The following is a 15,960-nucleotide window of genomic DNA, read 5'->3' as shown; positions in this document are numbered from 1 at the left end:
GTCCTAAATCCACTGTTAACCACATTTCCTGGGATTCTTACTAAATATGGAGGTTCCTAGCCATCGCATTCCAGATCAATGTATTTTGGTGAGGCTGAGGAAGATATGTTATATAACAATGCCCCATGACTGACCCTTAAGAGAATTACTAATTTGTACAGTATTGTCTGGAAGTGAAGAAAAACAGCCTGCACTTTTTTTCCCCCCCAGTCCTTGGCTTGAGTTCAGGGCCTGAGCACTGTCCTTGGTCTTTCTTAAGGCTAGAGCTCTACCACTTGAGCCTCAGCACACTTCCAGCTTTTTCTTTTCTATATATGTGGTACCGAGGAATCGAACCTGGGTGCATGCTACGCAAGCACTCTATCAACTAGGCCAAACTCCTGGCCCAGCCTGTACTTCTTTTTTCCACTTCCTATTTCTTCATTACTACAAGTGATACTTAAATCCTTCTGCTATGGTCAGTTGTTAACCTGCCTAGGTGACTGTGCTAGTAGAGCCTGTTCAACAACAACAGCAACAGCACTTAAATTACTGCCCCTAGTCTGTTTCCAAGTTCCCTATGTCCTCTTCTTGGCTATTGTGCTAAGATTCATTGTGATGTGTAGTGTATGTACCTTTAAGGAGGCATTAAGGTTCAATGAGGGCAAAACATTGGGGGAATAAACCAGCAGGACTGGTATCCTGGGAGGAAGAGGAAGAGCCTTGAGAGGAGTTTCTGCACAAACTAAGGGGAGTGGGTGGGGAACACATAAGCATACAATAAGAAGACTTGAAAGCTGGGTTAAGGCTGCTTCTGAAGCCAGCCAGATGTTTGCTGGTCTTGAACTTCAGCCTCCAGTCACCCAGTCAGTGTTTTGTTGTGGCATCCCAAGCACACTAACACAGCTTTCTTTATTACAAGACAATAGGAAGGCAGGACTGCAAAGGACCAGTGAGTAATACACTGTAGGAACTGACATCCTAGAAGGAACCTTTAGGACCAAAAGATCTTCATTTCACCACACAGTGATGTGTCAAAGGAAGTGAAGCGATAAAACTTAACTTGCTAAGTATCCAGAGTAATTTTTGTTGTTGTTCAAAGCCTCAGATAGGTTGGGTATCTGTGGAAAACCGAAAAGACCTAGTATCACAAAGGCAAGATAACTCCACACACATCTTTCCCATGGCAAATTTAGTTTTCTCAGGTGAAAATCTGCCTCGGTGATATATGTTACTGAAACGCTCACTGAGTCTCAGCTGTAACTGACAATTCTGCATTCTGCTCTTTCCTTTTCATCACTATTAAACAAAGTATCTCTTTTTGAATTTGTATTTTACTGTTGTTTTGTCTTGTTTTGACATGCTTCCTATTCTGCAGTTGTTCTGAGTTGTCTTGGCAGCCAAAGGATGCCACCTCATCTCCTTAGAATTATAATTACATAAATATTGTTGGAACAAATACTTCTTATGTATCTTTAAGAACATCTAAATAAATAGCTATGAGTAACATGTATGTATGTATGTATGTATGTATGTATGTATGTATGTATGTATGTATGTATTTTCCCTGCAGATCCTAGGACTTGAACTTGGAGCCTGGGCACTTTCCCTGAGTCTTGTTTTCTCAACATTAGTGCTCTACCACTGGAGCCATGGCTCCACTTCTGGCTTTTTTTGTGATATAGATGAATTTTATTTTTCAAATATGCACATTGGTGTACACTATGTAACATTATGTTCACTTATATTTGTGTCATTTATTGTTAAAATTGAAACAAATCTTTCATTGCCAGGTAATGGTGGCTCATGCCTATAATCCTACTAACTTAAGAGGCAGATCTGAGGATTGCACTTCTGACTTTTAATTGCAGATAAGCATTTCACAAATGTTCCTGCCCAGGCTAGCTTTGAACCATGATTTTCAGATCTCAGACTCCTGAGTAGCTAGTATTACAGTCATGAGTACTTATGCCTGGTTGTGTAATAAAATAATTTTACATGACAGATTTATTTGTCCACATTCAAACTAACTTTTGAAAAATACAAAGCCCACATCAACAAAGCAAAAATAATTACACAAAGAAAAAACAACATAAATAACAATCATAAATAGTTTTCAGGGTTTTTATAAGTCCCATGCTGCATGTAAATTAACCTAGAACAATTTCCACTGTATGTTTGCATGCATTTCCCTTTTCTTATCTCCAAAAAGAACACTCAATTCCTGCAGAATATAGCTCCAGCTATAATGTAGAAACAATAAGAAGCCTTACTAAAATTGCTTAGGAAATCTTACAACTCAAACGATAATATGTGAAAACTGGGAATGGAAATATAGCTCAGTTGGTAGAACACTGGACAATAAATGAAAATATCAGGAACTGAGGTTGAGTCCCCATCTCAGAGAAAAAAAGAAAAGAAACCCCAACTTACATACTAAATAAAATTGCATGTGAGTGGACATTACTATGTACCTATCATCTATTTATTTTAATCACCACATGAAAATATACTCAGAAAGAGTAGCAAGAAAAAAAAACAAAAATGTGAGATAATAGGAAAGACTTCTAACCCAATAAAATGGTTATAATCATAATTTAAAAAAAAACAGGTTGGGGAGGTTAGAGCAAAAAGAACCTCATCCATTTCTGGTGGAAATGCAAAATGGTGCATCAGCTTTGGAAAACCATCTGGCAGTTCTTATGAAAGTTAACTATTTAATGCTAACTGAATTACCATCTGAGCCAGCAATTCTATTCATAGGTGTGTATACTCAAGAGAAATGAAAACATATGTCCAAAAGAAAATCAGTACATGGATGCCCATAACAGCACCTGTCATAACTGCAAAAAGTGGAAACAATCAAAATATCCATGGGTAAATAAAATTTGTAGTGATTATTACTGAGTTATAAAAAAGGAATGAAATAATGTTTTATGCTATTACATGGATGAAACTTTAAATATGCTACATGAAAGAGGCTCATGAAGAACTATGTGAAGTTATTTCTTCTCTCTATCTTTTTTAAGCCTTATGGTTTTTCTCATGTTGTTGCTGTATCTGACTTTGGTATCTAACTTTTTGTATATTATCTATACTAGATGATTGGGAGTGAGTGGGGGAGGGAAAGTGGGAGAAAAACATGAGAAGAGGTATCAATGTTTAAGAAGTAACGTGCTCACTACTTGGTGAATGGAACTGGACCCCCTCTATGTATCACCTTGACAATAAAATATAATTTTAAAAAAGAAAGAGGAAAATGAAAAAAGATTGCATATTGTATGATTCTTGCAAAAAAATATCCAGAATAGGAAAATCTATGAAGGAGAACATAGGATTGTGACTAGAGCAAGAGAGGGGAGACGGTGTTGATGGTGGGGAAATGAGATTGCTTACAGTTGTAGCCTATTGGGGTGGGGCTTGATAGGTGATTAAGATGTCCTAAACTTAAAGTGATTGCTGCTTTATGCATTAAAACCACTGAACTACACACTCAAAATAGGCAAGCTGTTACCTGGTATATTGTATATACATGTATTGTATATATTTATTTATTTATTTGAAAGAGGAAAGGGAAGGGGGAAAATGATGACTGGGAGGGGTTGGGAGTGGAAAATAGGGACAAAAATATGAGAGGGGGGTATCAGTATGTGAGAAGTAATGCACCTGCTGCCTGGCGAATATAAAGGTAACCACTCTATACATTACCCCAACAATAAAAAATAAAATGAAAAAATAGGTAAGTTGTATAGTGTATAAATTGCAATTCACTAAAGCTGTTCAATGTGAATGTAGCACAACTTTAACTTTTCTGATCACTGACATGATCAAACTAAGAGGCTGGGGCTGATTCCATAGCTAACTAGGACTACGCAGATGATTTAAGGTGGATAAAATGGATATAACATACATAAGCCATTAAACTGGTTAAAATGGAAAATGCTAGCCAAAGCATCATCACTGTCGGTTCAGCATTGGGACTTGGGCTGTGGGAATCCAATCTAGAATGTCAAATTAATTGGCATTAGGAATCCTACCTACCAAAGGAAAGTAACAGCAAATTAGGTCTTTATAAGTATCCTTATAAACACAAAAGCCATCGATTAATACCAATTCTCAGCCAGACTTTAAGTGAAGTGTTGTATGTAACTATTTGAACTTTAACAATGGCAGAGATGGGTTTTGTTTTATGTGCATTTTGTAAGCTGGTATCTGAAAATAGGTTAAGTAAATTATCTAAAGAGAGAGATAGCTTATAAAAGGTTGAAGTGGGATTTCAACCCACATCTGCCTGGCATTTCACTCTTAATAACTACAGTAGAACTGTTTAAGATATTTGCATTATAGCCTTAACTTTTTGGTACCTCTGATTATATCACTCTGTTTCCCCCCTCTTGTCATTTTGGAGTGAATGCCTGCAAAAGCCTTCTAAGAGAGAGAGAGATTACAGAAACTGCTACTGACAGTGATGGTACAGTTGCTATAGTAACCATCCCGCCAAATTGGTCTGTGCTGCTAGGCATACACTTCAGTCTCTGTGATATACCCAGACCGACTGGGGTGCCTTGCAGTATCAATGAGCCCCTGTTAATGCACCCCAAAGAGGAAGTGCTTAGGGCTTAGTGTATATCTTATGGCATGGCTGTTTCTGTGGAAGTTTCTCTCTCAGAGTCATAGATTTTACATTCTCTCTTTCATTCTTTCCTTTGCACAGGATGCTCTGGTGTGGAGAGTTTTCAAGATGCTAAACATTAGGGTCCAGACAGCCAGCTGTATGCAGCTTTGCTCTAAGCAGGATTTATAAATAAGGCTGTTTTCTTTTTTCCAGGCTAGGACCTGATGATCATCCCCAAACCACAAGCACAATAGGCCTTGATGTGATAAGAGCGCATGCCTCTGAAGTTACCATACACTCATTAGAAGCTAGTAACCAACTAGGTCTACATATACATACACACACATACATGTGTCCAACTATCCACATTTTTCTACAATGCCTCTGGGTTTTAAATGACTCCTTCCTTCAGATACTGATGCTTTCTCTCTTCCACTTCTCTCCATTTCACTGGCCTCGCCTGTCTTCAGAGGCACCTGAAGGCATATAAGGCAGGGAAGTGAAACCGACTGTAATTCTTCAGTTCACTTCTCTGCAGCCTCCAGTGAGCCAGACTCCATACGGTGGCCCAGCTGAGCTCTGAGAAGTTCAGAGTCCCTGCGCAGGTGCAATTTACCAGCCCTGCTCACAGGCTCTTTGGGACCCAAGAAACCAGACATTTGTATCTGGAAGGTTCCTGGGAGCAGAAGCCCTTCCTCCCTCCCCCTCCCCCTCAAAAAAAAAAGGCTCAGAGTTTGATTGTATCTATTGAAAAGAAGAAATGAAAGGCTTTTGTACTTAAAAATGACTATCATTTTCTCTTTGGAGAATTAAATATAAATTGGGGAATGCCCTGCACAATGCTACCCTCCCACTTTTTCCCTAATGCCCTTGGTTCACCTTCAGGTTCCGTTAAATGCATTCCTTGGGTCTTCTCCTTCTCCTTCTCCTTCTTCTTATTATTAATTTTTGCCAGTTCTGGGCTTGAGCTCAGGGCCTGAGCACTGTCCTTGGACTTTCTGAAGGCTAGAGCTCTACCATTTGAGCCTCAGCACCACTTCTGGGTCTTTTCTATGTATATGGTACCTAGGAATCAAACCCGGGTCTTGGTACATGCTAGGCAAGCACTCTACCACTAGGCCAAACTCCCAGCCCTGGGTCTTTTTATTTTTGTGTCTCTAGAGGAATTACAGCTATATCCCAGAATATTCTTGGTTAGCAAGTATATACAAGTATCTTTTGAAATCAACAATACATCAATATTGGAGTTTAATGTTTACGCTTTCCCCCCTTATTATCTCAGCTAACCTTTACCTTAACCCTGCATCTACCATTGTAGACACATTATTGTGAACTCAGTTTACTGATGCAACTTGGGTTAGATCATTTAGGTTTATGATTACAAAGCAGCATTGTTTCAATGCATATCTTGTTTCTGTTTGCAGCTCAACTAAAAATAATCAGACTTTTACACTGTAGAATTTATCTGTGTGATGCTTGAAACTGCAGAGAAGAGAGCTTGTGTGATCTGGAGTGTCCCTTCTGCACATACTTCCCTTTTTAGTTCCTGGAAAGTGTTGATCGCCTTCCTTTTTTTCTCATTCTCTTTCTTCTTCTCCTTCCCTCCTTCTCTTTTTCCTTTGTCTTCTCTTTTTCCTTCCCTCCCTCTCTTTCTCCTTCCTCTCTTACCCCTCCCTCCTTCCTTCCCTCTCTCACTTCTCTCTCCTTTTTCCAACTCTATCTATCTCAGAATCCAGTGCAGCCTAGATCTCATGAATAGCTTATGTTCAAGACATATTTGAGGTATATTCCAGAGCACAGTTGGTGTTTTCTGAGGGGCTGGTGAGGTGGGGGTGATGTTAGTGCTGGGGCTTGAATCCAACACTTTGTGCTTCTAGGAAAACCTTTGCTGGTAAACTATACTCCTGCCCTTTTATGCACTGCTTTTGAGATAGGGATTTGTGCTTGCCCAGGTCTGGGCCTGGACCATAATCAACCTACTTGAAGCTTTTCTCATAGATTGGATGATAGGTACATACCACACCACTCCGATTCTTACATTGGTAAGTAGCATCATTAACTTCTTGCCCAAGCTGTCTTGGAATGGCAGTCCTCATGATCTTACTCTTCCAAATGTTGGAAATAAAAGGCCTATTGACTGGGAAAGTGTTTCCTGTGTATGCCGGGCTGTCTTTAATCTGAGATCCTTCAGAACTCAGTCTCCTAAATAGCAGGATCTCACTTTTTATTAATGGTAAACTGCACATTTTCACTGTGGTATAATATAATCACGGGCACTGGTTTAGGAAACCCATATGAGGTTGTGAGAGTATCCTTGTTTCTCAGACGTGCTACCTGCTCAGATTGCATGAGAGTGGAGACAGGTTTTTATAGTTACATTTTATTTTTTAATCATGGCTAAACAGGCTGAAACTTTTGAACACTTCTGAATCTACCATATTCCTTAGCACAAGAAGAAACATTTTAAAAAATCATATTAACTCAAATTATAAATCTAAAATTATTGAACTGAATGGAATTACACTAGATGCCACAATTGACCTTTCTTTGAAATAGTCTTTCCCTTCCTTCCTTCCTTTCTTCCTTCCTTCCTTCCTTCCTTGCTTCCTTCCTATCTTTCTTCCTTCTAGATTTCCTCACTATTATACTCCTATTTCAGTAGTACCATACTGCTTTGTATTCACTGTTGAGATTAGTTCTAGCCATGTTCCAATTAATTCTATTCAAGAACAAATAAACCTTTTTGATAAATACAGTAAAATGAATGTACTGTGTTAAAACAAATTGTTCTAACTTTTTTCTGTATTAAAATACTACTTTCTTTGTTCTTTGTTTTATTTTTTAATTGTTAAGATTGTTACTGGAAATTCATTCATCATGACATATCTTGGTAGTAAATGGAATGAACACTGAAAAAAAATCTACTTTTTCAAGTTCTAGATGAATGACAAAAACATTTATGGCATGACAATTGTTAAAAGTAATTTTCTTGAAACAAAAACAACAGGATACATTTCCAATGAAAGCAATTTTATGTTATTAATATTTAAAAGCATTTTCAAAGTTCTGACTATTGCAAAATATGAAAGTTCCTCCAAAATGAGCAGTATCCTGTTGTCAGAGAAACAAGCTAATAGCCTTGCAATATTTCAGCCCATCATAATTCAGGGAAAATGACTTTAGTTCAAATTCAAACTTTAAGCTTTTGTTGTTGTGTGTTTCTTTTCCTGTGGTTAAACTGATAGTTTTAATGTTTACATTAGAGTGGTTCATTCCAATTAAAGACAATCATACTACTCAACCCCCTTAGTATGAACATGAATGATTCAATCTAGTAGACCAATCCATAGCTATTCTCATTCTCTTCTTGTAGTTGAGTAGCTTGAGAAGATTAGAAAGTAGAAACTTGAATGACTTCTGTGATATAGTAGCATAAATATGTAGAAAGTATAAATGAGCCTTTGATGTTTGTAGGAGCCATGGCTACAATATGTACTCAAACCAGTGGATAATTTCCAGACAATAAAGATTGCTATTACAACACTGTTTGGATGACTGCAAAGCACATAGCATCCAATGAGGCTCAGCTTTCTAATCTTTAGAAAGAATAAAAAAGTTTTGAACAATTATAAACAATATGAGCAATATTTCAAGCTTCTAGTAGGTACAAAATTGGTGATGGCTCTTATTATGGAAAGTATGTTTGTGAAGATAATCATCTTTAACATTACCTCCATTTTATTTAAAATAGTTACTTGGAAATTTCTTGTGGGTTTTTTGTTTGTTTGCTTTTGTGTTGGTAGTAAGGCTTGAACCCAGAGCCTCAAATTTTCTCTTGATTTGTTTTGTAAAAGGCTAGTAACTTACCACTTGACCTATGCCTTCACTTCTTAAAATTTCTGTGTTAATTCAAATCTTAAGGGTCTATTCCAATTACACTTGTAAGTAGTAATTCATACTGAGCTCACATTTTTGGATCAAAGCCAGGCACTGAATTAAATGCTTTGGTTACACATACTCTGAGAAGTCTCTGTCTAGTAGGAAGACACAACTCTATAATGGAATGCGTGCTTCTCCAAGATTATTTACATAGGCAAGAAAGATCTGAAGACACTCAATGTAATCTCAATTCAGAGGGTTGAATCTGATACCTGGAATCCCACAACATCTGCCTTTTGATCAAGGAAATTAAAATATAGGATAGCAGTCTTCCCCCTCATTTCTATAAATATATAAAGAAATATATAAATATAAATATGTTATATAAAATATAGATATATTTAAGTATACATATTTAAATATATTTATATATAAATATGTGTGTATTAGAATTCTGGATATGTGCCAATATTAAAGAATGATGAGTTAAACAAACTTGCTGACTAAGTTTCCCTAATGGGAATTACTGGAGCACATTTAATCATTAGAAACAATATTCAAGCTACTATTGATTAGTGACCATTCCATATTAGGATCCTCTAGATCTAAGTATGGTTGCAACAATTTGTAACTCATTCATTATTTTAATTTCATCTTACTACTTAGCTTTCTGAGATCACTGCTAAAAGTCTTCACACTTAACCTGGAACTCTGATTTGAATTCACTCCATATGGTAGAATGAAAGAAGAGTAATGCAAGTTCTTTCCAATAGAATCGGGTTAACAGTTTTTGGTTTTTGTCTCTTTTGTTAACTAATACATGCCAAGTTCTTGAAACAGAGGTTAGAAAACCATGGCCTGCTAAAGAAATCCAGCCAGATTCTTATTTTTGCACAGCTCTAAAAGTTAAGAATGGACCTTATGCTTTTAAGTAGTCGAAAATATTAAACTATTTAACAACATACAAAAATTATACGATATCCCTTTGCCTAAAGATGCAGTTTCATTGAAATGCATTTGTGCTCATCCACTGATCTACTATTCTTGGCTATTTTTGCATGAGAAGTGAAGAATGGAGTAATTGCCACCAAGACCTGTGACCACAAAGTCAAAGTAATTACTAGTTGGGCTTTTTATAGAAAACGTATTGCTGATCCCTGCAACAAAACTTCTTCTTAGGTTCTTTTGAAATCCAATAAATAAATATTTAACCCTCAGCCTTTTTCTTTCCCCCTATAAGAAAGCCTTAAATCTACATATAAATCTCAGGTCAGTTACCACAGAGCTTGACATAGGATAAGGGAGTGCACAGTATGAGAACACAGACCCAAGTGTTACACTGTCTGGACTCAGTTTTATAATCATGGGCACAATGCTTAATGCTTCTATGCATTTATAAGATGATGCTAATGATGAAGACATAAAAAATTCATGATTGTAAAGTGCTTTGAATATCACCTGGTATAAACAGCTGTTGTAAATGAGGCAACATTGGTGAATCTGTTTTCAAGAAGACTCAGATACTTTAGAAATTAGTTAATAATTGAATCTCAACATGGTAAGGAGGCAAAATAAATACAAGCATGAAATAAAATTTGAAAATGTCCACTTGTCAGTCCTCTATGCCAACAAGATGCATTAATATCTACTTTAATTGCCTTTTGATTGCAGGAATAAACTGTTTGACTTCCATAGTATGATATAATTTTGTAATCAATGGTCTTGTTTCAGATAATAAACAAATTGTATTCTGAATGGTTGAGCAACTTCTGATACAAAAGCTAACTACCTAACATCTTTTAATCTGAGGGTATCAAATTGATATAAACGGAAATAACAATTTGGAGACTGCATGGATACAAGATAGATTTGCTTTGTTTAGGTTGTTATTCAGTTCTTAGGAAAAGAGCTAATAAGAAACAGTGTCATATATTTAAAGAGATACTTTCTAAGAACCCAAACCAGGAGCTGTGTATTGGGGAATCCATTGATGTGTGTGTGTGTGTGTGTGTGTGTGTGTGTGTGTGTGTGTGTGTGTGTGTGTGTGTGCATACACACATGTGCTTGAACTCAGGAGCTAGGTACTGTCCTGGAGCATATTTGGTAAAGGCTAGTGCTCGAGCACTTGGCCACAGCTCCACTTCTGCCTTTATGGTGGTTAATTGAAAATATGAGTTTCTGGGCCTTTCCTGCCTGGGTTAACTTCAAATTGGGGCCGCTCAGCTTCCTGAGTAGCAAGGATTACAGATGTGAACCACCAGTACCTAGCTCTAAAGGTTCTTTAAATAGGTAGTAAATATGTAATTAGTAGTCCTGATATTTAAATCTATTTTATCATTACAATATTAAGATACTTAAACTTATTTTATCATTATGAAACCAAAACCTTTAAATATACTATAGTCCATAGAAACTAAAGTAGAATCTTTGTATGGTAGCCTCCTATTGTCTATAAAATGTTATTTCTTGACATTGAAAAATTTAGTATGGGACTATATAAAACATTTACTAACTGGCAGTTAAATCTTTAAAAAATACAATCGTTTTTATTAATGTTTCTGTTACAAGTGTTTTCCTGGAGAAGGCTCAGTGGGCTTTGTCATGTGCAGCAATAGTAGCATGGACTGTATAAGCCACTGATAAACCTTTTGTTTTTCATAATCTTAATTTATTCAACTTTCAGTAAGCTCTCTTTTGACTCTTACTTTGGATGAAGTATAATGACAATGTAAAACGAACAAAATGTTAGCTACCCCTAATCTGTTTGATTTGATATCTATTAATTATGCATTACAAACTAAAAATACAAGCAAAAGAAACTTCCGAATTTGATAAGCTAACTTAGACTGTAAATCACCTGAAGTAAAAGTTATAAATATAAGATTATGATTTAAACCATAAGACTTTAGATATTTACTTCTTTATTTACTAACCATCAAATACTAGTGAGCTTATTAAACTAAATTTTCATGCTTTATAAAACTTGAATAAGAGACTTACCCAGGAACTTCTCTAAGAACATAATTCATATTTGTTCAAATTAAAAGTTCAAAATAAAAGTTTCATAATGTTGTAATAAAACAAAAATGAAATAAGAGTGAAGCTTCAAAAGAAATGATTTAAAAGTATTTTAAAAGTTGTCATCCTTTAAAAAATTAATTAAAATAACTGGGCAAATTTTTATAATTTTTTGGTTTGATTTGATAGTTTGATGTAGTCATAGATTTCAACGTGATTAAACAACACTAGGTAATATGTGTATCTCCTCACCTAGTCATCACATTTTCTTTTTTGTGGTGAGCATGTTTGAACATCTAACTTTTTAGGAATTTTGAAATGTGTTTTATATTGTTAATGATGGTTACCATACTGAGTAAGGGATGGCTAAAACTTATCTATCCTAACCAAAACTTTACATCCTTTACCAAGTTTTGTCTTCTTACATGACATAAGATTTAAATTTTGAATAATAGTTTGCAAGTTTAGAATCATTCAAATGTTTAATTTGTTAAAACAGAATATGAAACAGTACAAATAGCGTACTCAGAAAAATTAAGCAACAAGAGAAAAAATTAGATTGAGTTTTGAGTATTTCTACTAGAATTTCACGTTTTGATTACTTTATCATTCTAAAAAATAAACCTAACATTTACCTAACATTTGTGTTTAAATTATCATTATTTTATTAAGACCCCTACCTTTACTAGATAACATATATTCTTGAGCAAATGAATTCTCCTGGAGTTATTCCTGATGATATTTAGGATTCATTTCAACATACTGATCAAATTTCATTTTCCTGTCTCTCTCTCAGGATTTGACAAATACTTTTATATCTAGACTCTAAAAAGAGTGCAAGGAAAGTAATAAACAGAATGTTTTTCAATTCAATTGTCTTCAAAGGAAGTCATATATTCTCCACGACAATAGGTTAACACATGTGTGCTCCTGTTGAACTACAAGTAAGTTGGAGAAAACATTTTGATATTATTCTGATGTTATAATAAATAAATAGGTTCAATGAATAGTACTGGGTTACAACTAACAGAATTTTTGCTTGTATTAAAGTTAAGATTGATGGTGCTGGTTATTTTTGTATCCTTCCAGTGAATTAAAATTAGAAGGTGGTTTGCTCCTTCCATTTAAATTGCTATATAGGTTTTTAAGAATGAAACACAGCTTAAAGATGTTACCCCCATGCCAACAATAGAGATCCTGTTTCCCCTCCTCCTTCCTTCTCTCCTCATTTTCTTCTTTTAAAGGAAGATAGTTTTCTTCCTACCACAGAAGTATCCGATTCTTACAGCATCCATGACACTTGTAAGCATTCAGTGGTCAGACACCACTACATATCCTTCAAATGATGTGGCCCAGTGAAGCTGGAAGGTGTCATCATGGAGCCAGAGAAAGAGGCAGCCTGGTATCTCAGGCTTCCACCAGGACAGAGCCAGTGGGCCCCTGCTGATGTGCTGAATCCAGAGGAGGTGGGAAATAGATTTTGCATTTTGCAAGGCAACTCTGTTAACACTGAGTCCTTGAACATATTTATATATAAAAGTGTGTTGAAAGCTCCAGTAATTATTTATTAGATCGACTCTATCAAGCTTGTCTGGCAAAATTACTCTTAGGACAAGTTAACACTGAATTCTTCCATCCCTCTGGGTTTATGAATTTATTCTAGGCTATGTGGATATATATTTAAAGACAAAAAGGTATGTTATATTTAGAATTGTAACTATGCAGTGTGAATTCTTAACTGATATGCTATGTGAAATATTATGGATATGTCACTTAAATATGCCAAAGCTTAAAATCACAGAGTGTTAATTACAATTCCCACTGGTATCTTAACATTTGCTTGTCACACTGAGTTTCTTATTTTGATCTTTGAATCTATGAAAGAAAGATCTTTCAAAATAAAAACACATTTCTTGTGTTGTTGTCACTTGAGCTCTTGGGGTCTGGGTTCGAGCATCAGGGGGTTTGGAGTCTTAATTCTGCTATTATATTGTTTTTTGACACCACACTTTAGCTGATTTCCTACAAATGTTAGAGGGGAAGAAAATCAGCATGCAGGATTCCATGTTCAAGATTGCTTATGCTTCCCTGTTGACCTCACTTTATGGCTACCTAAACAACTGGAGAAATTATGTTCCATTTCCTAAAACTTGAGTTACCTAGTTGTGGTAGAAACATGCCATTTAATTCCACAAGGCTGCACAGACTGTACTCTATCCTTCTGACATCATTCTGCATGGGAACCTGCATGGATAGATTTTCAGATTGTCGACTTTTCCTCATGTAACACTGTGGTGGTTTAGATGGGAGTAGCCTGCTCTCCTGAATCATGATGCTTTATCAGTAGAAACTGAGAGGACACTGTTTCCCTTTTCTAGAAAGAGAAAGACTCCTTTAAAAAGAGATTTAAATGTAACCAATAAAATAGGGTTGCCAGTTCCTACAGCTTTCTCATGTAAGTAGCGTTTTTTAAGTCATCATTTTTTTTTTCTGTCCCTTTTGACTGAAATCCACGGCAGGACCAGCACCTGAAGCTTTGTAACTTCTTCCCAGACAGGCATACAAACCAACTGGAGTTACACAACTCTACTCCCACGCCTTCCCCACTCCCCATTTTCAATCACATTCTTCTTCGAGATGAAAGTGATTAGACATATCCACTCCACCACCCTGAAACCATTTGCTTTGCTCTTTTTATTTATTTATTAAGTTTAAAGAAAAGGTTTCTCACAACATAGGAGAAGTTTAGCTGGCCACAACATGATGGCAACATTTCCAATAGACCCTAATGGGCAAATCATTTTGAAGTTCTCTAGGGGGAGGAAAGAGGGCACGGAGTGGGAGGGGGGAGGGCCGATAATCTCAAGCACAAAACTGAAGGCAAAACAAAACAAAAACCAACTTGAGTATACGATTTAAAAACAACAACTATGAAAGATGTCCTCTGTTGGCAGTGTCTGGACACTTCTGCCAGCCCAGGGCAGGCAAGAGGAGGGGAATGAGGGCCTGTCACCAAATTATGTAACTGGAGCTACCCTCTTTGGAGGTTGGGAAGAAGGCTAGCCCAGACAGGCAACAAAAGCGCTCTTCTTCTGTCCTGGCCTTGGGCCCCACCTGCCTGTCCATTTCAGGCTGAGTCTACAATCCTTAGGTTTCCCTGCTCCGGGGATTTGGCGAGCCTGGGCATTCAGGCTAGGGAGGATGCCATTAGGCCAGCTCCTCACTCACCTTGCAGGGACTTTTGACATCAACTTTGCCCACCTCCTCTGGATTGTTTGCATCTGTTTTCAGTCTTCCCCAGCCTAACCTTTTCTCCCCTTCTCCCAGCCCCCTCCTCCTCTCCCTCCGGCCTCTCCAGCTTCCCCCCCCCCTTAATCCCCCTCCCCACCACCCTCCTCTTTGTTGTCTCCTACCTGCTGGCCAGGCTCTGCCTGCAGTGCTGCCTGAAGGGCATCAGGTGGTAGTTCATGGCGTCCAGCAGCAGCTTCTGGCAGACGGGATCGGTGCGCATGAAATCCACGGACTGGACCCGCTCCACCAGCTCGGGGGCCGGGATGAGGGCGAAGCGGAGGCGCTTCATGAGGTCGGGCGCGTACTGCATGCGGGTCTCGCGGTCGTGCTCCAGCCACAGCACGGACATCTGGAAGAGCGCCAGCTCCGACTCCACGGGGGGCGGCAGCGAGTCCAGCAGGGCGCGCATCTCCTCGAAGTTGAGCAGCAGCACGTCCTCCACCAGGTACTTGTTGGCCAGCTTCTTGGTCTCCTCCAGGCCGTGCAGCGCGGCGATCTTACACACCTGCTTGTAGTTCTGCACGGAGATCTGGTCGTTGAGGAACTGCACGCAGAGCTTGGTGACCTGCGGGATGTGCAGGATCTTGCTGACCGACAGCACCTCTTCCACCGTGTCCAGGGAGAGGGTCACGTTGGCCGTGTACAGGTACTCGAGGACCAGGCGCAGCCCGATGGACGAGCAGCCCTGCAGCACCAGGTTGTTGATGGCTCGGGGGCTGGTCAGCAGCTTGTCGTCGGGGGAGGAGGAAGGAGTCCCGGGGTCTTCTTGTGGCTGCTGCTGCGGAGGCTGCTGCGATGCGGGCTGCAGCGGAGGTTGTTGGTGTGGCGGTTGCTGCTGCTGCTGTTGCTGCTGCGGGTCCTTGGGGGCCCCCAGGCCGTCTTGGCCTCCGACCCCTCCCCCGAGAGGGGGGTGGTGGCTGGAGAAGAGCGATCGGAAGTACTGGGAGCAGGAAGCCAGCACGGCCTTGTGGCAGTGGAACTGCTGGCCTTGGGCCGTCAGGGTCACGTCGCAAAACAGCTGCTTCCTCCACAGCAGGTTGAGGCCATGCAGCAGGTTGTCGCTGTGGCTGGGGTCGAAGGTGGACGTCCTGTCTCCGGATCTGGACATGGCGAGGGGACTAGGCGCACCTGGCTTTAAACCCTCCTCCAACCTGGCAGACAGGGGGTGGGGGGGGGAT

General features: G+C 38.6%; 1 protein-coding gene across 1 annotated transcript in view; it reads right to left on the bottom strand.

The window, feature by feature from the left end:
- Positions 1 to 15,920, bottom strand: part of Klhl14 (kelch like family member 14) — an 89,022-nt gene extending 73,102 nt beyond the window's left edge. Inside the window, exon 1 of the mRNA XM_090353277.1 lies at positions 14,905 to 15,920. Within this exon, the coding sequence (XP_090209403.1) occupies positions 14,905 to 15,890 (986 nt within the window). The 5' untranslated portion in view covers positions 15,891 to 15,920. The remainder of the gene's footprint in view (positions 1 to 14,904) is intronic.
- Between the last annotated feature and the right edge of the window lie 40 nt (positions 15,921 to 15,960).

Source organism: Megascapheus bottae, chromosome 19, assembly GCF_031878675.1.
Source record: "Megascapheus bottae isolate mThoBot1 chromosome 19, mThoBot2.hap1, whole genome shotgun sequence".
Classification (NCBI taxonomy): Eukaryota; Metazoa; Chordata; class Mammalia; order Rodentia; family Geomyidae; genus Megascapheus; species Megascapheus bottae.
Note: the sequence above shows the minus strand (reverse complement) of the source record. Positions and strands in the feature narration are given on the sequence as shown.